The sequence below is a fragment of the Clinocottus analis genome, unplaced genomic scaffold (assembly GCF_023055335.1).
Source record: "Clinocottus analis isolate CAN_PGR_092001 unplaced genomic scaffold, fCliAna1.0.p SCAF_59, whole genome shotgun sequence".
Taxonomy (NCBI): Eukaryota; Metazoa; Chordata; class Actinopteri; order Perciformes; family Cottidae; genus Clinocottus; species Clinocottus analis.
The window spans coordinates 221,629-246,628 of NW_027176217.1; the positions used below are offsets into that span (position 1 = coordinate 221,629).

Below are 25,000 nucleotides of genomic sequence, written 5' to 3' on the forward strand. Positions count from 1 at the left end.
AGAGGCCACGCCCTCTCTGCTGAAAGCTGAGCCGGTCTCTGTGATGCAGCGCGTCACGGGTCCTCCAGAACTAACCAGCTGCAGCAGGACCTGGGGTCGTGACCCCAGGTCCTGCTGCAGCTGGACGCTCTGACCCAGAAAAGCACAGGCTGGCCTCTCGGCCCTCAACACCAGCGAGGCCCCGCTTGTTTCTCCAGCTGCCGCCATCACTAATGTCATAAACATCACTAATGTCACTATAAACATCACTAATGTCACTATAAACATGACAAATATCACTATAAACATCACTAATATCACTATAAACATCACTAATATCACTATAAACATCACTAATGTCACTATAAACATCACTAATGTCACTATAAACATCACTAATGTCACTATAAACATCACTAATATCACTATAAACATGACAAATATCACTATAAACATCACTAATGTCACTATAAACATGACTAATATCACTATAAACATGACAAATATCACTATAAACATCACTATAAACATCACTAACTAATCATAAATATTTGTTTAACATCTAGACGTGTCAATAAAGTTTTTATGAGTCACATGATCACATGACCTCACTCAAGTTACACAGATTCAGAAGAGACAAAAAAAAGTGTGTTTCTCTGTGATTCTCTGACATTTGTGTGTGTCTGCCTGTGTGTGTGTGTGTGTCTGCCTGTGTGTGTGTGTGTGTGTGTGTGTGTCTCTCTGTGTGTGTGTGTGTGTGTGTCTGCCTGTGTGTGTGTGTATGTGTGTGTGTGTCTGCCTGTGTGTGTGTGTAGCTGGTGATGGAGTTCTGCGGCGCCGGCTCCATCACGGACCTGGTGAAGAACACGAAGGGCAACACGCTGAAGGAGGACTGGATCGCCTACATCTCCAGGGAGATCCTGCGCGGCCTGGCCCACCTGCACGCGCACCACGTCATCCACCGAGACATCAAGGGGCAGAACGTGCTGCTGACGGAGAACGCCGAGGTCAAGCTGGGTGGGTTCCGCCTCCTGGAGCACACGCGTGTTATCACCGTACTGTCACGCACGGGCAGGATTAACACGCAGCTCTTCCTCAGTGGACTTCGGCGTCAGCGCTCAGCTGGACCGCACGGTGGGCCGGAGGAACACCTTCATCGGGACGCCGTACTGGATGGCGCCCGAGGTCATCGCCTGCGACGAGAACCCTGACGCCACCTACGACTACCGGTGAGAGAACCTGTCTCCTCTCTCCTCGTGACCTGTCGTCTCCTCTCTCCTCGTGACCTGTCGTCTCCTCTCTCCTCATGACCTGATGTCTCCTCTCTCCTCATGACCTGATGTCTCCTCTCTCCTCATGACCTGATGTCTCCTCTCTCCTCGTGACCTGTCGTCTCCTCTCTCCTCATGACCTGATGTCTCCTCTCTCCTCATGACCTGATGTCTCCTCTCTCCTCGTGACCTGTCGTCTCCTCTCTCCTCATGACCTGATGTCTCCTCTCTCCTCATGACCTGATGTCTCCTCTCTCCTCATGACCTGATGTCTCCTCTCTCCTCGTGACCTGTCGTCTCCTCTCTCCTCGTGACCTGTCGTCTCCTCTCTCCTCGTGACCTGTCGTCTCCTCTCTCCTCGTGACCTGTCGTCTCCTCTCTCCTCGTGACCTGTCGTCTCCTCTCTCCTCATGACCTGATGTCTCCTCTCTCCTCATGACCTGATGTCTCCTCTCTCCTCATGACCTGATGTCTCCTCATGACCTGATGTCTCCTCTCTCCTCATGACCTGATGTCTCCTCATGACCTGATGTCTCCTCTCTCCTCATGACCTGATGTCTCCTCTCTCCTCATGACCTGATGTCTCCTCATGACCTGATGTCTCCTCATGACCTGTCGTCTCCTCTCTCCTCATGACCTGTCGTCTCCTCATGACCTGATGTCTCCTCTCTCCTCATGATCTGATGTCTCCTCATGACCTGATGTCTCCTCTCTCCTCATGACCTGTCGTCTCCTCTCTCCTCATGACCTGTCGTCTCCTCTCTCCTCATGACCTGATGTCTCCTCTCTCCTCATGACCTGATGTCTCCTCTCTCCTCATGACCTGATGTCTCCTCTCTCCTCATGACCTGATGTCTCCTCTCTCCTCATGACCTGATGTCTCCTCTCTCGTGTCCTTCAGAGTGACCTTTGGTCCTGCGGCATCACGGCCATCGAGATGGCGGAGGGAGCGCCGCGTGAGTCTCTTCAAACGTTCAGTTGTTTATTGGTGTTTATTTCCTGTGTGTTGTCATGGTGTTGGTTGTTGTGTCTGATGAGCAGAGCCTTTAAAGTTGTGTGTCTCTCTGCAGCGCTGTGCGACATGCATCCCATGAGAGCGCTCTTCCTCATCCCCAGGAACCCTCCTCCTCGCCTCAAGTCTAAGAAATGGTAACGCCTCGCTCCTGCTCTCGCTGTTCGGCGGCGTGTGAAGCGTTGACCGACCTTCGCGTGACCTTTGACCCCTCCGCAGGTCCAAGAAGTTCTTCAGCTTCATCGAGGGCTGCCTGGTGAAGAACTACACCCAGCGGCCGCCCACGGAGCAGCTGCTGAAGCACCCGTACATCCGGGACCAGCCCAACGAGAGGCAGGTCCGCATCCAGCTGAAGGACCACATCGACCGCACCAAGAAGAAGAGGGGCGAGAAGGGTGAGCCGCCATCTTACATCTTTACTAGAGGAGGGTGAGCCGCCATCTTACATCTTTACTAGAGAAGGGTGAGCCGCCATCTTACATCTTTACTAGAGAAGGGTGAGCCGCCATCTTACATCTTTACTAGAGGAGGGTGAGCCGCCATCTTACATCTTTACTAGAGGAGGGTGAGCCGCCATCTTACATCTTTACTAGAGGAGGGTGAGCCGCCATCTTACATCTTTACTAGAGGAGGGTGAGCCGCCATCTTACATCTTTACTAGAGGAGGGTGAGCCGCCATCTTACATCTTTACTAGAGGAGGGTGAGCCGCCATCTTACATCTTTACTAGAGGAGGGTGAGCCGCCATCTTACATCTTTACTAGAGGAGGGTGAGCCGCCATCTTACATCTTTACTAGAGGAGGGTGAGCCGCCATCTTAGATCTTTACTAGAGGAGGGTGAGCCGCCATCTTACATCTTTACTAGAGGAGGGTGAGCCGCCATCTTGCATGTTTTTTAATGACTTTAACGCCATAATGAACGTGTTCTTCTTCCTCACGCTGCTCAGACGAGACGGAGTACGAGTACAGCGGCAGTGAGGAAGAGGAGGAGGAGGCGTCTGAGCAGGAAGGAGAACCGAGGTCAGTGAAGATGATGCTGCGACGCTATTGGCTGCTGCTTCTTGAACGTCCCTGACGCCTCTTCCTCTCCCTCCTCCTCCTCCTCCTCTCCCTCCTCCTCCTCTTCCCCTCTCCCCCCCCCCCCCCCCCCCCTGCAGCTCCATCGTCAACGTGCCGGGTGAGTCGACGCTGCGCCGCGACTTCATCCGGCTGCAGCAGGAGAACAAGGAGCGCTCGGAGGCGCTGCGCCGCCAGCAGCTGCTGCAGGAGCAGCAGATGCGCGAGCAGGAGGAGTACAAGCGCCAACTGCTGGCCGAGCGGCAGAAGCGCATCGAGCAGCAGAAGGAGCAGCGGCGGCGGCTGGAGGAGGTGAGCAGGACTCCAACCACCGGGCCTCTCCAACCATGAGCGCAGAGCGCCTTTATTTACTTAATAATTAATATAACCAGTTCAACCTGTTACAAGGACAAACAACAACAACAACAACAACAACAACAACAACAGGTGGTAAAAGGTTTTATATGCATTTATATTTATATATATTTAAATATAGATATCAGTGGCTTTCAGACCTTCAGTGAGGCCCTAAAGTCTGTCTATATATATATATATATAGATATATATATATATATATATATATATCTATATCTATATATCTATATATATATATATATATATATATATATATATAGATATAGATATATATATCTATATATATAGATATATATATATAGTGTTCCTGCAGCTTCACGTCGCTGACGGACAGAAACCAGAAGAAGAGTCGAGCGTTTAGAGAACTGCCCGTCAGACTCAAGATATTAAGATATTAAAATATTAAGATATTAGGATCTTAACATGTTACCCAGACATCGTCTCACCTCGTCAGCGCCGCGTGTTCACAGGAGAATAATAATTATATTATAATAATCTTCTTCTGGTGGTCATGAAGGATGTTGTAGGACTCGGCCCTCTAGTGGCGAGGAGGCAGAACGTCCTACGGTGGCCTTCAGGGACAAAGTCATGTGCAGAGTGTGAAACACTCAGGAGGACGTCTGTTGTCAAAAAGGATTTTATTTATTTAAATACACAACGTTTTGAACTTTTTGACTTTTTTTATTTATTTTTTTACATTTTTGCACAAAAAAATGGATAAACGGACTTGATTAAAGTTGTGCTACAATAATATAATATATGATGTCATATATAATGTAATATATAATAATATAATATAATATATAAAGTAATATATAATAATATAATATAAAATATAAAGTAATATATAATATAATATATAATGTAATATATAATAATATAATATAATATATAAAGTAATATATAATAATATATAATATAAAATATAAAGTAATATATAATAATATATAAAGTAATATATAAAGTAATATATAATAATATATAAAGTAATATATAAAGTAATATATAATAATATATGAAGTCATACATCATCATATATCTGATCATCTGCCGCAGCAACAACGGCGTGAGCGTGAGATGCGGCGGCAGCAGGAGCGCGAGCAGCGGCGCCGCGAGCAGGAGGAGAAGAGGAGGGTGGAGGAGATGGAGCGCCGCCGCAAAGAGGAAGAGGAGCGCCGAAGAGCGGAGGAGGAGAAGAGGAGGGCGGACCGGGAGCAGGTGGGTCATGAACATGTGTCTGTCAACGCTCCATAACGTCTCAGCTCTGATTTGTGAACACATACTTTAGTTTCTAACTCCAGAAGTGAAACCATTAAAATATTGTTTACACGTTTAGTTTATTTACTCGTTGCCGTGGTAAACAATGAGCGATATTCATAAAATCAGCTTAAACTTCTTCCTGTCGCAGTTTACCGGAAGCCTGAGGCTCGTGAAGTGTTCCTTAAATTAGATAATTAATATATATTATGCTGTTTATTGTTGCCACGCGTGTGTGTTTGTTGGCCCGTTCTGCACAGCGCCCCCATGAGGCCGGCGCTGCGCGTGCAGATGAGACGCAGCGTTTACTTTAGAACCTCTTCAGCGCCGCGCTGCGTTCCATGAGCGCGTTTAAAAACGTCACCTTCACATCTCCACCAGCACGAGCTCATTAAAGTCATTCAAATGTAAAATAGTGTAACTCTTGAGAGAGGGCTGCGGTTTAAAATACTCTTTTAGTATCTTCACGCACGCAGAGTCCCACGTCCCCTCAGACCGTCAGTAGCTCCAAATCCTGCGTTCTCATTGGTCCTTGAACGCAGCGTGAGCTCACACAGAAGCAGCTGATCGGCGTCACGAGGGCTTCCAGGGTTTTTAAGAAGTTTTAAGACTCTTTTGAACTGAAGACGGGGGCGGGCTCTGTGTTTGATTGACAGGAGTACATCCGCCGTCAGCTGGAGGAGGAGCAGCGGCACCTGGAGATCCTGCAGCAGCAGCTGCTGCACGAGCAGGCCATGCTGCTGGTGAGTGAAGGGAGCGAGTCGCCTCCTAGCTTAGCTTCCTTCCCTCTGTCCTTCCTGAAGGCTTCTTCTCTTTCCTCCCTGTGTGTTCCATCAGGAGTTATTTAATGTTCCCGCGCTGCCGGGTTGTCAAACTTCACAGCGCGGGTTCTTATTGTCCTCCGTTACACACTTTCCCCTCATTGAGTTGGTTCGGGGGACCAACTCGAGGCTTGTGGACCCCGAGGGGGCCGTCAGGGAGCCGCCAGCGGTCCAGTCCGACCGTTATGAGCGAGAGAGAAGTCTGGTGTTCAAGAGGCTCTCAGTGACGGTGATGTCATCACCCAGCTGGAAGAGAGGCTGAAGAGGATGCTGCTCCTGTATGAGGGGGCGGGGCCAAAGAGGATGCTGCTCCTGTATGAGGGGGCGGGGCCAAAGCGATGCTGCTCCTGTATGAGGGGGCGGGGCCAAAGCGATGCTGCTCCTGTATGAGGGGGCGGGGCCAAAGAGGATGCTGCTCCTGTATGAGGGGGCGGGGCCAAAGCGATGCTGCTCCTGTATGAGGGGGCGGGGCCAAAGAGGATGCTGCTCCTGTATGAGGGGGCGGGGCTAAAGATTAGCTGCATAATGAACTAATATGAGCCCTCACATCATCCTCTTCATCGGTTCTTCATCTTCTGCTGATCTAAACACTGAAACTTGAGATGAACGAGTTAATTTTCTCCTTCTAATCATAACTCATAAAAACATCAGTTTTATTAGTTCGATGGTTTAAATCCAGGAAACAGAAGTGTTCTTCTTTTCTTTCAGCTTGTTTTGTTTGATTCTTGGCATTTTAAAAAGAACCTCCTCAGGTTAATAATATAATTATAATACGTGTGGATGAAATCAAGCGTTCTGATTGGTTGAGAGTCAGGAGGTGTTCTGTATTGAGCGTAATGTCCTGTACGCCTGTTGTAATAAAGATGTAATAAAGTCTTAACGAGTCACCAGAGGTTCTGGAGCTGTGCCGGCGAGCAGGTGACGCTCGTTGAGCTTTTTTGGGGGAATATTTTTGAAATGAAGTATGAAAAGAGTCGTGGCGGCGGTTTGTTCTGGTTGAACTTGCTCCTCCCACTTCCTGCACGCAGGAGCACAAGTGGCGTGAGCTTGAGGAGCAGCGCCAAGCCCAGAAGCTCCAGATCCACCTGCAGCAGGAGCAGGCCTACCTGCTGACCCTGCAGCAGAGCCAGAGCCAGAACCAGAACCAGAACCAGAACGGTCTCAGAGTCCCTCAGGGCGTCGACCCGGAGCCTGAGAGTCACAATGTCGCTCCGGGTGGATCCACAGAACTTCCCGGCGGCAGAACCCACGCTGCTGACCTCCGAGGCCCCGCCCCCGCGCCCGCCTCTGAGCCAATCAGAGAGGTGAACCTCGCTGCAGGATGCTTCCTCTGCTTGAGCGTCGTCTGGCTGCTGGTGTGGACGCTTTGTGACTAGAACTGATCCCAGAACCGCTCCGTCTGTCTCGCTCTAACAACTCAACCGCTCCACGAGGACGAAGACCTCTCTTACAGATCGCGGCTTCCTGTTTGGGCTCGATTCCCTCGCCGTGAATTTATATTGACACCGTGAATCGTGACGACGCGAGACCTTCGTGCAGCTCCGTGTGCTAACGTGTGAACTGATCCTCCTCATGAGTGTGCATGCCTCTGCTGAGGGAGCAACATGGTGGCAGCAACATGGTGGCAGCAACATGGTGGCAGCAACATGGTGGCAGCAACATGGTGGCAGCAACATGGTGGCAACAATAACCTGAAGGAGAGCTTTGTGTTCGCTGTGTGGCGGGAAACTAACCACCCCCTAATGGCTTCCTCCTCCTCCTCCTCCTCACCTTGACCTGTCTTCTTCCTCCCAAACCTCCTCTAACTCCGCCTCTGTCCTCCTGCAGGCGGACGACCGGTACCGGAAGAACATCCAGGGTTCTCCTCAGGCGGCGGCTCAGCCCAAACCGCAGCAGCCGCCCAAACCGCCGGTGCCGCCGGTGCCGCCGCGCTCCGAGTCGATCCACCCCGTCGGGAACGCTGCGCCCGAGGCGCCCGCCCGGCCCGTGGAACCACAGGTAACCGTGACGCCTGAAACCCCTCTCCTCCTCTTCCTCCTCTCCTCCTCTTCCTCCTCTTCCTCGCTCCCACAGCTCAGCGTTCTGCTGGAGTCCAGGATCCGGGTCCAGTTTCAGTGCCGACGCTTTTTCTCCTGCAGGATTTTGTCGGAGCTTAAAAACTGTTTGTGTCGTCGTTTTTTTAGTGGAGGCAAAAGACTCCTCAAAGTAAACACACAGTCACATGACATCGTGTGTGTGTGTGTGTCATGTGACTCTGTGTGTGTCAGGTGACACTACAGGTGTGTGTCAGGTGACACTACAGGTGTGTGTCAGGTGACACTACAGGTGTGTGTCAGGTGATTTTCGCTGTTTTTCTGCACTCTGACGCTTCAGAGGGAAAGCTCTCCACTGGTTGGTTGAATCTAAAGCGATGATGTCATCGGGTCTGTTTGCGTTGTGGAGTTTGCGGTTTTGTTTATCGATTATGAATGTTTGGGGTGTCATGTCTCTGGATGATTTGGCAGCTTCACGACCTCGAGGCTCCAGAACACTCGTCCTGTCCTGACACGACGTCTGTCATGTCCATGACGGGAACGCTAACGAGCTCAAGGAGGAAACCTTTCCTCTTCCTGGTTGCTGAGCTGGTTGCTGAGCTGGTTGCTGAGCTGGTTGCTGAGCTGGTTGCTGAGCTGGTTGCTGATCTGGTTGCTGAGCTGGTTGCTGGTTGTTGGTTCCTCTGGACCGGTGATGTCGTCCCTGCAGACCTCCAGAGGTTCTGTGTTTGCGTTTAAAACCTTTGAAGTGGTTCATAATCCCTCATGAAGGTTCTGTCCTCCAGGTGACGCCGTGTGAGGTCTCTGCTTGCTGGAGATGAACGACTCAGAGCTTTGTGGTTTCATCCTGTCACGATATCTCCTGTGATGAACTCCTTTGATTGACAGGTTGTCCTCAGAGAAAGAGAGAGGGAGAGAGACTCATTGTTGCTGTTGGTTATAAAATTAAAAACTTCCATAACTCTCTGGCAGCCGGTGACTCGTCTTCGTCTTCGTCATCTTCATCTTCCCAGTGAAGGGATTCGACCCACTAAGTGTGAATAATCCCAGTTCATTGAAGTCAATCTGTTTTGAATGTGTCCCACAGATTAAATTACAGCAGAGGCCTCTGCAGCGCCGTGACAGTTTGCTGTGATGTCACAAGTGGATTAATCAGGTCGCGTTGAACACAAACTCTACTTCCATGGATTAACCCGGACGGGTTCATGTTTCAGCTTAAATAAGTAAATGAGTCTGGGCTTCGGTTGGGAAGCTGTCTCTTGGTGGAGTAAACGCGACGCCGGCTTCACGTCTGAGTGGTTTATCATTTTGTTATTTACATAAACACCTCCTGGCCTGGAAGTCTTCATCACCTTCATCGCGAGCTGCGAGTCCGAACCCTGAAGGCCGTCAGATTAGCGTGAGCAGCTACTGAATGCTCAAGAGATTAAACGTGTTCACTGATCACGTTGAGACGCACAGATGAAACCTTTAGAGACCAGTCTTCTGTTTAGTTGAAACTCTGTCCACAAACTCTCAGTTTCGGCTCCTGAAAGATACCCAGAATCCCCGGGCCCTGCATGGCATCAGTAGTTAAACTGTTTAATTTAATACTTTACCAGCTTCCTCCTCTTTCTGCTGTCCATAATTCATTTATTGGACTTTTCTTGTCGCGCAGAAGAAAAACAATCACGTAGGGGAATAATGGATTGAATTAAATCCACATTGAGTGAACGGAGAGGTGGCAGCAAAAAGGTGAATGTCTCAGTGTGAATAGACACAAAGTCGCCTGTTTCACCCTAAAACCAGACTTATCTCACTTCCTGTCCCCAAAGTTAAATGTAGAAGTCTCAGTTTAACACGAGCTGAAGAGACGCCCACGTTTAGTTGTCTGATTCACCAAACGGGTCCGTGAACGCCCCTCTGGTGAATTTTAAGGAGACAGATTATTTTTGGAGGAGTCCTGTTGGCTGCTTGTGGACGAGGACTTCCAGGTCTATAATCTACAAATTGAGACGCTGCTTTCGCCCTCAGAGACTTCATTTCACATTCTCCTGCACGACCACAAAAACAACTGCAGAGCGAGAGAAACCCAGGAGGAGGAGGAGGAGGAGGAGGAGGAGGGAGGAGGGAGGAGGAGGGAGGAGGGAGGAGGAGGAGGAGGAGGAGGAGGGAGGAGGAGGAGGAGGAGGAGGAGGGGGAGGAGGGATGGAGAAGGGAGGAGGGAGGAGGAGGGAAGAGGGAAGAGGAGGGAGGAGGAGGAAGAGGAGGGAGGAGGAGGAGGAGGAGGAAGAGGAAGAGGGAGGAGGAGGAGGAGGGAGGAGGAGGAGGAGGAGGAGGAGGAGGGGGAGGAGGGATGGAGAAGGGAGAAGGGAGGAGGAGGGAAGAGGGAAGAGGAGGGAGGAGGAGGAGGAGGAGGAGGAGGAGGGAAGAGGAGGGAGAGGGAGGAGGAGGAGGAGGAGGAGGAGGAGGTCTGCGTTCAGAAAGCAGCTTCTCCCGCCTGCAGGCATGTTGGAGGCCTCGGCTCAGCACAGGAAGCACATCGCTGTGCGGTGAAGTGGGCCGAGTCCAGAAGAAGGAGCGTCTGAACTGGTCCTCAGAGCCAGTGAACTGAACCCTGGGATAGAAACACAGACTCGCTGTAGCTGGAGTCCACCAGGTGAACACAGGAGAAGCCTGCTGACACGCATGAACACAACGACAGCCTGACTGTGTGTGTCGAGCTCTGTGTGTTATTGGATGCTACGTGTTGTTTTAGCTCGTTGTGCGTGTGAATCTCTGGGACTGGGTGTGGTGGTTTTGGGGTTTTGGGTGGTGCTGGTTCGAGGAGGATCGGTCCAGATTCAACATGCGGTTGGTTTTTCTCAGTGTCCTTCAAGGCAAAGGTTCGGCCATATTAGCAGCAGATTAAATTAATATGCACGGGCTTGTTGTTAAACCCTGGTGGCCGTCAGGTGAACTGCAGGCGGCTTTGTGTCATTACGTCACAATCTTGGTAGAGTATAGTTTCTTTCTCAAATGTTGCTCTAGTTTATTGATCCCATGATGCTAACTAGCTTAGCATCTGTAAATTCCTTTATCAGCTGAAGTGTCAAAGCAACCAGCGTCAGATTACAGCTAGCTGGCTAACCTTAGCATAGCTTCCTCTTTGATAGTTGGCCTTGCTTCACTCTTAATTCTATCAATAGTTATACAATTTTGCTTCGTACTGTTACATCATTTATTCTTTGGCTAAAATCAACATTATTGATCAAAATACAATTTTAAGAATCATGGTTCATGTTCGCGAGGAAAGTAATTTAGCCAGTTAGCTTCTACTCGTGGTTGCTTTGTGACTTTAGCTGATAAATGAATTAGCAAACAGCAAGTTAGCCGATTCACCAGCCGGATTATCCCGAATCCTGGAAGCGTTAGCTCACGTCATCCACTGAGGACTGTGTTGTGCTACGCTAGCTCCACGCTGTTGTGAGCGGGTTTAATAAATCTATTGTCTCTCTGTTTAACAGGCATTGTTTGCTAAACTAGCTTGAAGGAGCTCGAGGCCTTGAGCGGGATGGTCGGCGGTCGCAGCGTGTTTTTGTGTATTTCAATGTATTCGCTGCACTTTCAGACGTTCTTGCTCACAGAGAGTTCACGTGTGAGCTGGCCGCTGTCTTTATCACAAAAGGTTCCCGTGAGGACTACGTCAAGGTCCCCGGTGTTGTCAAGGCGAGACTCGCCTCACCACCACGGCCACGCCGTGCACCGCCCCGCCGCCAGGTAAACTGACAGTACCCCCGTGATTTGTATGATGATGATGATGATGTATGATTTAGACTGACAACAACAACAAAAAGTCTTCGGAATTGAAAAGAAAATTAGGCGATAGAAAACATATCTGTAGTTTTTAGCTTACATGTGAGATTATTGGTCATTTTGATGAATAAATCTAGAATATAACATATTATTTATCATCCATCAGGGTGGACATTTTGATTTTCAAGCAGTATTTACATGTTACATTTGCACCAAATTAAAAATAAACCAGATTATTGTAATTTAACTGGGCCCAGAATGCTGCCCTGTGGGACTCCGCTGGTTGTGTCTTTAGAGGAGAAGACAGATGTTTATATAAATGAATATAAAGGCGGGCGCTGAATCAGATTAGGCCTCGGACACAAATGAGATCTTTGATGAACTGAAGATCCACGATGTCGACGTGTCAAAGGAAGTCATTGTGCAGTGACACCAGGCTGCCGTTTGAACCGTCTCATTAAAAAGACATGAAAAAGACTTTCTCAAAACAAACAGTCTCATTGTTTGGAGATGGATGGAACACACACACACACACACACACACACACACAGGCCTGTGTCTGCACAACCGGTGCACTCAGTGACTTCCTGTCTGTCTGCGCGGCTGCTGTCTTGGTTCATGGATGTGTGGGAGGGTTTATGTAACCGCGCTCCAGCCGTCTAACCTTGTGATACCTCTTTTGTTTGTGTGTGCGTGTGTGTGTTTGCACGCACATTCACAGTTTTCTATTTCCAAACCACACAACCTCCCATGAGATGCTCATGAGGTGCTGCTGCATTTTACTTCATCTCAAAAACAACATATAGGACGTGCTAGTACTTATTTAGCATATTTGTACACTTTAAATATAATCTGAAGGGCTGTTAGACAAAATAATCTGTTCATATTTATAATAATTTACTTTTTGATAATTTAGTCACATTATGAGCCACCAAAATATCCGTTTCCGTGTCAGAATAACGAACCGATCCACTGTTATGAAATGTTCGGTCGCTGTGGAGCAACCTCACATCTTCTGCGCTGCCTCCAGCTGTCCTGACCCTCGGTGTTTGTTGGCTCTGCAGTGCGGCGGAGCCTCGGCTGCTGTGGGAGCGAGTGGAGAAACTGGTTCCCAGGCCGACCAGTAACACGGGCAGCGGGGGCTCCAGCTCCTCCAGCAGCTCCAGTAACTCCAGCTCTCAGCCCGGCTCTCACTGCGGCTCCGGGGAGCGATTCAGGGCCCGCTGTGAGTCCACCACACGCCGAGCAGTCAGCTGTCACGGGGCTCACACGCCCATGGAAAACCTGGGAGAGTCCTGGAATTTTAAAATGGGTATTTCTAGGCCTGGAAAAGTCCTTGAAAAACTAAAACTCCCCAAATTCCCCAGCAGCATACATACAGGCATCTATATAAATGTTTATTCTTTTAATCAAACTATTGTCTCTCATTCATTTGAGTCATTTAAGGTTTACTGTATGCTTTGAATCCTCATTGTTAGTTTAAATACTACATTTTATCACTTTTTACTGTTCACACACACATTTCACACAATGTTTGATCATGAACATTTGGGTAAAAGTCATGAAAATGTGGTTAAAGTCATACAAATTTAGTTTAAGATCATGAAAGTTTGGTTAAAAGTCATAGAAATGTGGTTAAAAGTCATGGAAATGTGGTTAAAGTCATACACATTTAGTTTAAGATCATGAAAATGTGGTTAAAAGTCATGGAAATGTGGTTAAAAGTCATGGAAACCCATTGGTCAGAATGTGTGAACCCTGTACAACATGCAGGAGTAAAATAACATGAAACTCAGTGAAGTCCTCTGACGGAGCGACACAAACATGACTACATGCATTTGGATTTTTTTAGAATAAACTGATCTTTTCGCCTCCGCCTCCTTCAGCCTCGTCCAAATCGGACGGCTCGCCCCTCCGGCGGCCCGAGAATGCTGGGAAAAAACCTGAGGAGAGGCGGGACCTGGTCAGGCCGAGCAGACCGGCGGTGAGCGTCGACTCGAAGCCCCGACTAGCTGGTTGTGTAGCTCGCTAGCTGGGACGGATTTAGACCTCGATCTAGAAGTGTGTGTGTGTGTGTGGTAGTGGTCCCCGCTTTGGGCTTTGTTGTAGAATCCAACGTGTGTGTGTGTGTGTGATGCTTTGAGGCCTCATGGCGGCGTTGTCTCCTCGGCTCTCTGGTTGCTCTCTGGACTGAGCTCGCTGGCTGACGGGTTTTTCTGCACTTTACCGCTTCGCTTCCTCTCCGATGGCGGCCATCTTTTTTAACTCCCGCCTTCCTCAAACAATTAACTTCTTCCTTCCTCTCTGTTCTACTTTCCTTCCATCCAATAACCGTGTCATCACTCTGAGCGTCGGCCACTAACCTCCCTGCAGCCGCTTGACGGCATCCGGCTTCACCTCTGGGCTTTCGCTGCTCTCACGTTGGCTTCTCATTGGCTGCCGGCCTCGTTAACCTCTTCCTCTCCTGCAGCTGTCACGTTTCCTGCTGACTGAACGTCTTCACTAACGGCTCGCTGAGTAGCACGAGGAGGAGGACGGGCGACGTTCCAACAGTGTGAACCAATGAGATGAAGTGAGACGTGTTTCCTCTCTTTGACCCCGTGACCTTTAGGACCTGACGGCGCTGGCCAAGGAGCTGCGAGCCGTGGACGACGTCCGGCCGCCCAACAAGGTGACGGACTATTCGTCCTCCAGCGACGACTCGGACACCACCGACGAAGACGACGACGAAGAGGTGGACCAGGAGGCGGGCGAGGAGTCCACCTCGGGCCCGGAGGACTCCAGAGCCGTGTACGTGTCCGAGGTCTCGGTTCTGACTGCATGTAGTTGAGTTACATCAGAACTGGACATGAACCAGACGGTGGCTCGTTGGGGACAATGCAGGTCAAACTCATCTCAACTTAGTTGTACTAAAGTTGTGATTAAAGTCACAACTTTTATGAGACAAAAAAAATATTCTTGTAATTTATGATTTATTTATCTTAAATTACAATACAAAATAATTTTATTATTCTCAGTTATTTACCAGAAAAACAACTTTACAAGAGTTTCTTTGAATATTCTCTGAGATAAAATTGGAATATTTTCAAAAAAAAAACAAGCACCTGTGTTTTATTTTATTAGAGCTTAATTATAATCAAGTTTTTTCTTGCTTTTTTTTTTTCCCGTAAATTTAACATTTTAATTTTTAATTTTCACATTTTTTTTGCCAGTTTTTTTTTAATTTATATATTTTCTTCATGCATCTTGTAGTTTAATTTCAAAAGATAGTTTTAAAAAAAAATCCCGGGAATTTGTACGTTTTCCTTTTTTGGAAATTTACGAGTTTTCTCTTCGGCTCTTATTTTTATTTTCATATTTACCAACGATATATATCTATATATATTTATATATATAAATATATATAGATATATATCTATCTATATATGTATAGATATATATATAATAAAATCTAATCTAATCTATAAATAAGGCTTTCCTCGTCCCCGCAGCTCCTCCCGGCTGAGTAACGGAGAGACGGAGTCGGTGAAAACCATGATCGTCCACGACGAAGGCGAGAGCGACGCCGGCTCGACGCCGTGCAAAGACGGCACGCTGATCGTCAGACAGGTACCGGCCCAGAGGCAACAACAACAACAACAACAACAACAACAAGACAAACAGTCATTTAAACACACTTTCAGTTCTCCCGTTGCATATTTCTTCATTTTGTTTTCCCGAGTGTTGTTTTTCCATTTTGTTTGTGTCGCTCATGTTGTGTCCTTGTTTACTTGTTTACTTGAGCTTCAGCCCGGCGCTCACATGAAGAAGGCCGGTCGTCGTCGTGGAGACTCATGGCGTGTCCAGTAGATTCAGTGGCACGTTAAACCCTTCGGGGCGGGGCTTGAAGGGGATTAAAGGATGAAGTGAACCGCTAACGAGCCTTCTCCTCCCGCCTGTAGAGTAGCCGCTGTAGCTTGACCTCCGCTTCAGCTAGCTCCTCCCCTTTTGCTCTAGCGGGCTCCTCCCCTTTTGCTCTAGTGGGCTCCGCCCCTTTTGCTCTAGCGGGCTCCGCCCCTTTTGCTCTAGCGGGCTCCGCCCCTTTTGCTCTAGCGGGCTCCGCCCCTGAACTCTCCAGGACCGCGTGTAGGCCCTCAGCCGTCTACCCCTCTTTCTACTTCCAGAGTGCAGGTGACAGCAGGAAGCGCCCGAGCCCGGGCCCGGCCCTGACCCCGCCCGGCCTGCTTGCGCTCGCGGGCTTTTCCCCGAGCCCCGGCTCGGCGCCGGGCCCGGGCCAAGGCCACCTCGCCCCCAGTCCCCACCATCACCACCACCACAACCGTCACCACCACAACCACCATCACCCCACGCAGCACTCGGACAGGAACGGCTTTGCCGGCCGCATCCACCACCTCCCAGACCTGATCCAGCAGAGCCACCATTCCTCCCCCTCCTCCTCCTCCGCCTCCAGCTCCCCCTCCTCCTCCTCCGGCCTGGCCAGCCCCTCCACCATGTCCCCCCAGAGCCCCCTGGAGAAGCTCAGCCTCCTCATAGAGGTACGTCGCCCCGTCCCGCCAGGACGCCTTGACAGAGTGACTGTTCCTGTCTGCTGCGTTCACAGCGAAAGAGTTACGAATCATTCATGCGAGTAGATTACATGTGAAGTCAATGCAAATGGTTGCCAAAAAATTATTTTTGGGGAATTTTCGCTTTTTTCCAAATTCACGCATATTTGCAAATACTAGCTTTTTTTTGGCAATTTTCTTTTTTTTTAGCAATTTTTTTTTTTCATGAATTTTTTTTTTGCAAATTTTTTTTATGCAACTTTTTTTGTCTCGCAACTTTTTTTTTTTTTCGAAATTTTTTTTTTTTTTTCAAGAATTTTCTTTTTTTTCAAGAATTTTTGCTATTTCAAGAATTTAACAAACTTTCGCATATTTGCAAATTTGGGCACTTTTTTGGGCGCAAATTTTCGTTTTTTCATGAATTTCCTATTTTTTGCAATTTTTTGGTGCAAATTTACAATTTTTTAAAGTATTTTTTGGGGTGTGCAAATTTTCGTTTTTTCGTGAATTTTTGCTTTTTTTTGAGAATTTTTGCTTTTTCGAGAATTTTACAAATTTTCGCTTTTTCTGCAATTTTCTTATTTTTTGCAAATTTTCGTTTTTTTCGTGGATTTTTTGCTGTGAACGCAGCATCAGGAAACAGAGGCAGGAGAGGTCGTCATGGACCAACATGCTCCTCTACTGTGACCCACAATCCTCTCTGATGACCCACACGGAGGCAGACGACATGCGACTGTAACACAACACTTATTGTGCAATAACACAAAGAGACAGAGGGCTGCACTTTAGGAGGTACACTATCTATATATTAAAAAATGTATAAATATCTATATATTTTGTTATATATTTAATATTTTGTACATATATATATCAAATATATTAAAAAAAGACATATATATATATATATTTTACTTTAATTTTTTATTTAAAAAAAATAATTATATAAGAAAATATAATATATAAATAATAATAATAAAATATGTATATATGTATATAAATATATGTATATAATTATATATAAATAAATAAATAAATAATTATGTATAACACCGGTACGAACTTTCAGCTGTGTTTCGTGACGTGAGGTCACAACAGCCAGGTGGTTCTGGATCACAGCTCTGTGCCCCTCCCCCTCTAAACCTCCTGGTATTCCTTCATGCTCCATCATATGCTCGCGCTCTGCAGACAGTCAGTCAAAGCCAACAGGGCAGTTAGCGGCACAACGGCAAGTATGTTTCTCAGGAAATACTTCAAGAAAATAGTTTCCCTTTTTTGTTCTTTTTGTCAATTTTTTTTTTCCCTCCACCGTTCTTTGTTTTTGACTTTTTATCCCTCAGTATTCATCATTTTACCTCCGATTGAATGCCCGTACAAGCATGACCTCACACACACACACACCTGCCTGCTTGTTCGACTGCATGGTCTCGTGAATCATTGAATCATAAGTGTGTGTTTTTAGTACTTCCTAAGCGATGGTGTCGCGTCCCGCTGACTCTGTCCTCTCGCTGCAGAGCCAGTCCAGTAACAACATGCAGAAACACAAGTCCTCCTCCTCCTTCACTCCGTTCATCGACCCACGCCTCCTCCAGGTGTCCACGTCCACCGGCAGCGCCCTCAACAACATCGGTGAGTCGCGCCCCGGTGGCTGCTGGGAAACAAACCCTCAGTCTGACGCCAGAAGGTTCACGACCACGAAGACTTTGTAACTGTAACTCGCTCGGTGGAAGTTCTCCGGGATTAAAACCAGCACATGGAGATCTGACCTTTGACCTTTGACCTTTGACCTTTCAGGCTACGGGAACGACGCCCGGCTGGCCGAGGCTCTGCGGGCCGACCCGTCTCGAAAAGGCTCCGTGGTCAACGTGAACCCGGTGAACACTCGCCCGCAGAGCGACACGCCGGAGATCCGCAAGTACAAGAAGAGGTTCAACTCTGAGATCCTGTGTGCCGCTCTGTGGGGTGAGTTCTACCCGCTGAGGGCTCTACTGAGTTCTACTGAGTTCTACTGTGTTCTACCCGCTGAGGGCTCTACTGTGTTCTACTGTGTTCTAACGTCTGAGGGTTCTACTGTCTTTATGAATATTATATCGTCATACACGTCTTCACCACTTGGTGGCAGCAAAGACAAAGGAGTCTGTGTTTCCAGCTGTTCAGTGTTGTTGATGTGTGTGTGTGTGTGTGTGTGTGTGTGTGTGTGTGTGTGTGTGTGTGTGTGTGTGTGTGTGTGTGTGTGTGTGTGTGTGTGTGTGTGTGTGTGTGTGTGTGTGCAGGTGTGAACCTGCTGGTGGGGACAGAGAGCGGTCTGATGCTGTTGGATCGCAGCGGTCAGGGGAAAGTTTATCCTCTGATCAGCCGACGGCGCTTCCAGCAGATGGACGTCCTGGAGGGACTCAACGTCCTGGTGACCATATCAGGTACACACACACACACACACAGACACACACACAGAGACACACACAAGAGCACGCACAGACGTTTTGAAGATGTTTTTATGACACTTGATGCAGCCAAAAGGATCCACGAGGATGAAGAATCAAAGAGATGGGCTGAAATACACACACACACACACACACACACACACACACACACACACACACACACACACGCACAGAATCGTGCATGCAGATGCTTGTGCATAGAAATACATGCACACACACATACAGATCAATACAAATATACGTTTTTTTTCACTTAAAAAAACACACTTCATCCTCGTTATTGTACGACAAATTGTGTCAGATAGAAAGTGCCTCCATGTTGTTACTGTTACTTCTCCTGTTTCTCAATGTACCACACACACACACACACACACACGTACAGACACACACGTACAGACAGACACAGACAGACACACACACGTCAGTGTGTCCCAACAGACATTTTGTGACAAGCGGATGTTGAGTAAATTCCAGCTGTGTGTGTGTGTGTGTGTGTGTGTGTGTGTGCGTGTGTGTGCGTGTGTGTGTGTGTGTGTGTGTGTGTGTGTGTGTGTGTGCGTGTGTGTGCGTGTGTGTGCGTGTGTGTGCGTGTGTGTGCGTGTGTGTGCGTGTGTGTGTGTGTGAGAGAGAGACGCTGACAGACGAAACTTTTTTGCGATGAAGACGTATAGAAACTATGAGTATAACTACTTTATATAACATGTAAACTATGACTAACTACTTTACATAACATAACTATATAATATGACTACTTTACATAACTATATAATATGACTACATAAGTATATAATATGACTACATAAGTATATAATATGACTACATAAGTATATAATATGACTACATAAGTATATAATATGACTATATAAGTATATAATATGACTATATAAGTATATAATATATATAATATATACTCTGACTCTGGTGGCGTCCTGGTCCCCACTAGGTAAGAAGAACAAGTTGCGTGTGTACTACCTGTCCTGGCTGAGGAACAAGATCCTGCACAACGACCCCGAAGTGGAGAAGAAGCAGGGCTGGACCACGGTGGGCGACCTGGAGGGCTGCGTGCACTACAACGTCGGTGGGTCTGTGTGTGTGTGTGTGTGTGTGTGTGTGTGTGTGTGTGAATGTATAGGAAAGCCCTGAGTTAAGTAATAACTCATCGGTGTCCTCGGTTCCGGTCGACAGCACTTCCTGTTGGAAACTCCTCCATCAGGAGCTGGTTTCCTGTCTGGAGGTTTTTACCAGCATTTAGTCCTGCCATTGGTCAAATTGAATCTTTTTGTGGAAAGTTGAGTTCAGGGCTTCCCCATGAGAGATGAAGCAGAAACCTCTGTGGCTTCATCATCGTCATCATTCACAGAGATAAAACTCTTCATCTGCAACGTCTTCCTTTGGAAGATCTAAAATATTTTGAAATCTGGATGTCTACGAGTGGATAATAGAGATCATACATCTCCTCATATTTACAGAACAATAAAAACCGTGACGGTAATATTTAAGATATTATATGGCATGAATACATTTTAATAAGATTGTCTTTAAAAAACAGCATCAATCCAGATCATAAAATACCAAAAATAACAGAAACATTCTGCAGTTTGAGCGTTTTCTGTTTTTGCATTTTTCTGCACAAGTCACTGAATATTTCAGCAAGAAAAGAGTCAGCTGGTCACACGAGCAGGTTCACGAGCTCATGGAAGACCTGGAGCAGTTGATTAAAACAAAGGAAATCCCAAAATAAAAAAAAAGTCCTATAAATGTGTTATATTCATGTGTTCATTCACGTCCTGAACCATGTTTATAAATCATGGATATTTGCTTTAGAGTCATGGGCTCCGCTGGGCAGGATGAGCATGGACCTGCATGAGGTCGGGTTCTCATGTGTTTCCTTTGGTTCTCCAGTGAAATATGAGCGGATCAAGTTCTTGGTTCTGGCCCTGAAGCACTCGGTGGAGGTCTACGCCTGGGCCCCCAAGCCCTACCACAAGTTCATGGCCTTCAAGGTGAGCGGCTCCACTAGCGTAGCTCGTTAGCGGTTGGTTGCCGGGTCGATACCCACGGATCAACGGACCCTCTGTTTCTCTGACCCGTGTGCTCTCCAGTCTTTCGGGGACCTGGTGCACAAGCCCCTGCTGGTGGACCTGACCGTGGAGGAGGGCCAGAGGTTAAAGGTCATCTACGGCTCCAGCCAGGGCTTCCACGCCGTGGACGTGGACTCCGGGGCCGTGTACGACATCTACCTGCCGACACACGTGAGAACCCACGACACACGCAACACACACGCGCGACTTTACCTTCAGAACACGCGATGGCAGAGACGTCGACGCTTCGTTCGAGCCGGCGGCCATCTTTACTATGGGCTCTTTTCTCACGTAAAGAACGCCGCGAGCTGCTCGTAGACGCTCGCAGGTAGAGTGCAGTAAAGGAGCCGGCGTGGGGTTTTCCTCGTGTGCCCACAGATCCAGACCCACATCCAGTCCCACGCCATCATCATCCTGCCCAACACCGACGGCATCGAGCTGCTGGTGTGCTACGAGGACGAGGGCGTGTACGTCAACACGTACGGCCGCATCACCAAGGACGTGGTGCTGCAGTGGGGCGAGATGCCCACCTCCGTGGGTGAGCGGGGGGAGGGGCCGTTTCCGTGTTTGCGCGTTTCGTTCCCTCGAGGTCGTCGTTAACTCCACTTCCTGTCCGCAGCTTACATCCGGTCCAACCAGATCATGGGCTGGGGGGAGAAGGCCATCGAGATCCGCTCGGTGGAGACCGGCCACCTGGACGGGGTCTTCATGCACAAGAGAGCCCAGAGACTCAAGTTCCTCTGTGAGAGGAACGACAAGGTGAGACACGCCCCCTGGTGGCTGAGACACGCCCCCTGGTGGCTGAGACACGCCCCCTGGTGGCTGAGACACGCCCCCTGGTAGCTGAGACACGCCCCCTGGTGGCTGAGACACGCCCCCTGGTGGCTGAGACACGCCCCCTGGTGGCTGAGACACGCACCCTGGTGGCTGAGACACGCCCCCTGGTGGCTGAGACACGCCCCCTGGTGGCTGAGACCCCAGGTCTCAAAGACACGCCCACCTGATCCAGAGACACGCCCCCTGGCATCTGAGACACGCTTTTAAAACACAGAAAACTTTTAGTTTTACTTTATTTAGTGAAATATGTTGGAAAATAATGCAAGAGAAAATATTTGATCGTTACATAGCCTCTTGTTAGTTTTACAGATTTGGTAAATTATGAAGGAAACGTCCCGTTAATCAATCGTCAATCACCCTCACCTGTCAATCACCCTCACCTGTCAATCACCCTCACCTGTCCTCCTCTGCAGGTGTTCTTCGCCTCCGTTCGGTCCGGCGGCTCCAGCCAGGTCTACTTCATGACTCTGGGCCGAAGCAACCTGCTCAGCTGGTAGAGGTCCTTCCTCCTCTTCCTCCTCTTCCTCCTCCTCCTCCTCCTCCTCCTCCACCCTTCGCTAACACTGGATCTCAGAACCCACCGTCGATGTCATCGTCAGCCCTGGGACAACAACAACAACAACAACAACAACAACAACAAAAGAGAGAGAGAACAAACCACCGCTCTTTAACTCCGCCCCCTCACCTGACACACCTGGAGGGATGACTTCTGCATATATGAGTGAAAGTGGAGATAAATTAAATGTGAATATAAGAAAAGAGGGCGGGGTCAGACAGATTCTTCTCCGGTCGGTCAGCTTGAGGTAGTACTGCTCCCACTACTAGTACTACTTCTAGGACTAGTACTACTACTAGTACTACCTCCTGCAGGTCTGTCAGAGAGCTCCTGCTCTCTCGTGGGCCGGTGTGTTGTATTAATACTGCAGTAGTGTGTGTACATGTACTTCTGTTTGGCTGAGGGACTGACAGATGTGTGTGTGTGTGTGTGTGTGCGCATGTGTGTGTGTGTGTGTGTGTGTGTGTGTGTGTGTGTGTGTGTGTGTGTGTCGTTGAGGTGTTGTGTTGTTTCGACTGGTGCTTTAAAAAAAAAGAAACAAAAAGGAGGTGGAGGTGATGGAGGGAGAGACGCTGAGGCGGATGATTTCACAACAGTATTTTTTGAATTATTACTATTATTATTCCTTGAAGATAAGTGTAACTATGTGGAGTAAAACATGTCTTTTACCTTTTCTTTTTTTTAAAGATTTACGCACACGCACCCACCGTGTGCTCGCTTTACAGGAGAGAGGTGTGTGTGTGCAGGAGAGATGTGGGTGTGGTCCAAATAAGAAGAAGAAGAGAATCTAAGTGAAGATAAAAAGTGTCTATGTACAATAAAAGTTCTTCCAGGCGGCGGCCATGTTTGTGCCCCGCCAGTCAAACATGGCCGCCGCATCTCGGGAGTTGAACTGCTGTGAATAGTCAGATATAATAGATGATAGTGGAGCGACGAAGAGGAGAGCGTGTGTGTGTGTGTGTGTGTGTGTGTGTGTGTGTGTGTGTGTGTGTGTGTGTGTGTGTGTGTGTGTGTGTGTGTGTGTGTGTGTGTGTGTGTGTGTGTGTGCGGGGCTTCAGGAGCAGAGCGGTGACGGTTGTGTGTCTGCAGGTTGTGTTCATGTCCGTGTGAATGCACCAAGAGGAGAATGTAGACGTTGTGGTCGCGGCGTGAGGCGGCGTGTGTGTTTCCTGTCACGAGTATCGATCCTTCATGTTCTGATTTGCTGAGTTGTGGAGCCGCGACGTCAGCATATTTTCTGTACATATTTTCTGGCATTCTGGGTTTTTTTATTTTATCCCACGAGGAAAAATCGAGGATCTCGGCTTCGTCGAACGGGAACAAGAACACTGGGACCGCAGAACGTTCCCCCTCCCGGTTCCCTCCTGGTTCTGCTTCCGGCTCGTGTTTCAGTCGTGTGTGTGTGTGTGTGTGTGTGTGTGTGTGTCTGTGTGAAAGACTTTCCAGGACGTTTCCCCTGGAGGAAGAGGAGCGTTTGATTCGTGCACCTCAGGTCACAACAGGCTGACCTTTAGAGTGTGTGGGTTCCCCTGACGGTCACGACTACACACAGCAGTGTGTGTGTGCAGCAGTGTGTGTGTCTCCTCGTGCATCAAGGCCTTGACGAGGCGCTGCAGCGACTTCATGAAGAAAAAGAAGAAGCAAGAGAAGCTGTTGTCATTATTATTAATATTCTCAGTCGCTTGCTGGCTCATAATTTGGAAAGAAAAGGTGCCAAGAGAGCGTCTGAAGCATCGAGCAGAACAGCACGCATTGTGTGTTCTTACGTTTTAGTCGCAAAGCTTAACGATAGTTTCTGTACGCGTGACATTAAATATGAAGACGAGTGTTCCACACTAACGACGCTTATGGTTCATATTCATGGTTTTAATTGGATATTCATCTCAATAACCTTCTCACACAACAATGAGGAGCACTCCAGTTGTTCCTTCAGGTATTCATGCGCCGCTTCGACGTGGAGACGCCGACGTCCTCTGCAGGATGTGAGGTTGTGTTTTTTATTGTTTTTCTTCCTCTGCTACTCTAACTTATGTCCTCTCTGTGTGTGACAGGAAGTCCTGTATTCTCCTGAAGGTTTTTTTTGTTTTGTTCCTTTGAATAAACATAAAAGAGTCATTTTAAAGTCCTGTGTGTCGTCTCGTCTGTAAGAGTTCCCCAGAAGCTGTCACGCCGCCCGTGTGTGTGACGCGTGTTGCGACACACACACACACACAACACGCGTCACGCGTTTCAACACGCTGTCTTCATGTTTCCATCCTCACGAGGCCGTCAGAGTTGTGCAGGCGGCGTTGGTGTGTCAGAGCTCTGCAGAAGAGGAAGCGAAGGCTTCATGCATTCAGACACGGAGGATGTGTTTCTATGCAGACGACACGATGGTGCTCCGGCTGCTCGATGAGACCACTCACACGTTTCTGGCTCCTGAAGTTCCAGTTATGATAAGATCATGTGGTTAAAGAGCTGTTGCATAACTTCTCACCATAGTTTGTCTCGTGTTCACTCCCTCAACCACTGAGAGCTCCTCTGGTTCAGTCTGCGGCCTGTTGTTCATCAGTGTGATGAAGCGTGTTGTGGCTTCCTGAGAGATGAAGAGATCACCCTGATAACGGTCTATGGACCCGTACTTGTATACACTTGTATACACTTGTATACAAGTATACTTGTATACCCGTACTTGTATACAATGTGTACCGTAGAGCTGGGATCTGGGAGGTAAACTCCTCTGAAGAAGAACAAACTGTGTCGAGGGAGGAATTCCCCAAAGCATGCAACATCTGCACATGACAGGCTGACCTTTTGACCTTCAGGACATGCTGTGGTCAGAACACGCTGTAACTCACATCTCATATTCAAAAACTACTTCACTACGGCCTAAATATTTACTCTTATGTAGATTTTGTAACACTTCCTGTTTCTAAAGCATCTTAAACTTTTCCTTCGTGTAGACGTGCAAATAACGTTTTTATCAG

At 48.1% G+C, this 25,000-nt stretch overlaps 1 protein-coding gene across 5 annotated transcripts; it reads left to right on the top strand.

The window, feature by feature from the left end:
* The first annotated feature begins 795 nt into the window (after positions 1-795).
* On the top strand, positions 796-24,156 carry map4k4 (mitogen-activated protein kinase kinase kinase kinase 4). Of its 5 annotated transcripts, none has more exons than XM_068602086.1 (25): positions 796-996; positions 1,079-1,208; positions 2,151-2,206; positions 2,321-2,399; positions 2,482-2,657; positions 3,210-3,282; positions 3,420-3,630; positions 4,750-4,911; positions 5,607-5,693; positions 7,599-7,769; positions 11,451-11,542; positions 12,643-12,890; positions 13,465-13,562; positions 14,190-14,368; positions 15,070-15,187; positions 15,742-16,113; positions 17,634-17,748; positions 17,914-18,081; positions 18,393-18,536; positions 19,504-19,638; positions 20,463-20,563; positions 20,663-20,812; positions 21,020-21,179; positions 21,261-21,400; positions 21,892-24,156. In XM_068602086.1, exons 1-25 carry the CDS (start codon positions 801-803, stop codon positions 21,973-21,975), a joined length of 3,645 nt encoding a protein of 1,214 aa, XP_068458187.1. In that variant the 5' UTR covers positions 796-800; the 3' UTR covers positions 21,976-24,156. The 5 variants fall into 5 exon arrangements, with proteins under 5 accessions (XP_068458187.1, XP_068458188.1, XP_068458190.1 ...); XM_068602087.1 differs by having other exon boundaries at positions 12,643-12,803; XM_068602089.1 differs by lacking the exon at positions 15,742-16,113.
* Positions 24,157-25,000: the final 844 nt, after the last annotated feature.